This window comes from Corapipo altera, unplaced genomic scaffold (assembly GCF_003945725.1).
Source record: "Corapipo altera isolate COAL_440 unplaced genomic scaffold, ASM394572v1 59878, whole genome shotgun sequence".
In the NCBI taxonomy this organism is placed as follows: domain Eukaryota; kingdom Metazoa; phylum Chordata; class Aves; order Passeriformes; family Pipridae; genus Corapipo; species Corapipo altera.
The window spans coordinates 348-1,332 of record NW_020891698.1 but is presented as its reverse complement, the minus strand read 5'-3'; the positions used below and the strand labels follow the sequence as shown (position 1 = coordinate 1,332).

Sequence of the window (985 nt, the reverse complement as noted above, 5' to 3'; positions counted from 1 at the left end):
CCCCCTGACCCCCCCAATTCCCAAGGTGCTCCCTGTGTCCCCCTGACCCCCCCAATTCCCAAGGTGCTCCCTGTGTCCCCCTGATTCCTCTCAGGTCCCACGTGCCCCCCTCATTCTCAGGGTGTTCTCAGTGCCCCCCAAACCCACCCAGCCCCTTGGGGAGCCCCCCCAGGAGCCCCCCACTCACACTTCACCGCGTGCAGCACCCGACTGTCCAGCGGTTTCCGACTGGGGTCGTTGCTGGACGAGCGGATCCCGGTCCCGCAGCTGTTGGCCAGCGTGTTCCTGGGGGGGAGGGGGGGGGGTACAACCGCTGTAAACCCCCTCCCCAAACCCTCCAGCACCCTAATTGGGGGGTGGGGGACCCCCCGGAGCCGCTCACCGGTCGAAGAAGGAGGCGAGGAGGCGGCGCAGCAGCACCTTGTGCCTCGTGCCCGCGCTGACGTGGCAGTTCATGAGCTGCGCCCGCGTGATGAACACGTTGGTGCCTGGGGAGGGGGCACGTGGGGGGGTCAGCGGGGCCGGGGGGGAGCCCCTGAACCCCCCCCGGGGACCCCTCTTTCCCCCCCCGTACCGGTGATGAGCTCCAGCTTCTCAGCGGGGTCCCCCTCGTCGTAGAGCTTGGGGTGGCAGCGGTTCCCGATCTGGGTGACGAGCTCGGCCGGCAGCGACGCCAGGTCCTGGCGCACCCGGAAACGGGCACGGGGCTCCGGGGGGGGCTGCTCCGGCAGGGCCTCCACCTTCTCCGAGGCTGGGGGGGGGGCCACGGGGGGGTCACAGGGGAACAGACCCTGGGGATCCCCCCCATCCCTGATGTGCCCCTGGAGGAGGGGTCAGGGAGCTCACCTGCTGCGACCACGCCCCCCTCCCTGTGGGTGGAGCCTCGTGTGACCACCCCCCCAACAACCCCCCCTCTTTGCCCAAACCCCACCCCCTGGGGTGGAGCTTCATCAGCCCAAACCCCAGCAGCGGGACCTCATTGGCT

The 985-nt window shown here is 70.2% G+C and overlaps 1 protein-coding gene across 1 annotated transcript; it reads right to left on the bottom strand.

Annotated features, from left to right (window-relative positions):
• Positions 1–147: 147 nt before the first annotated feature.
• Positions 148–751, bottom strand: LOC113942592 (nucleus accumbens-associated protein 1-like; the record flags this gene model as incomplete). Its single annotated transcript, XM_027633694.1, has 3 exons — positions 148–285; positions 383–488; positions 575–751. Coding segments are annotated over 3 exons (421 nt in total), but the record flags the coding sequence as incomplete, so codon positions are not given.
• Positions 752–985: the final 234 nt, after the last annotated feature.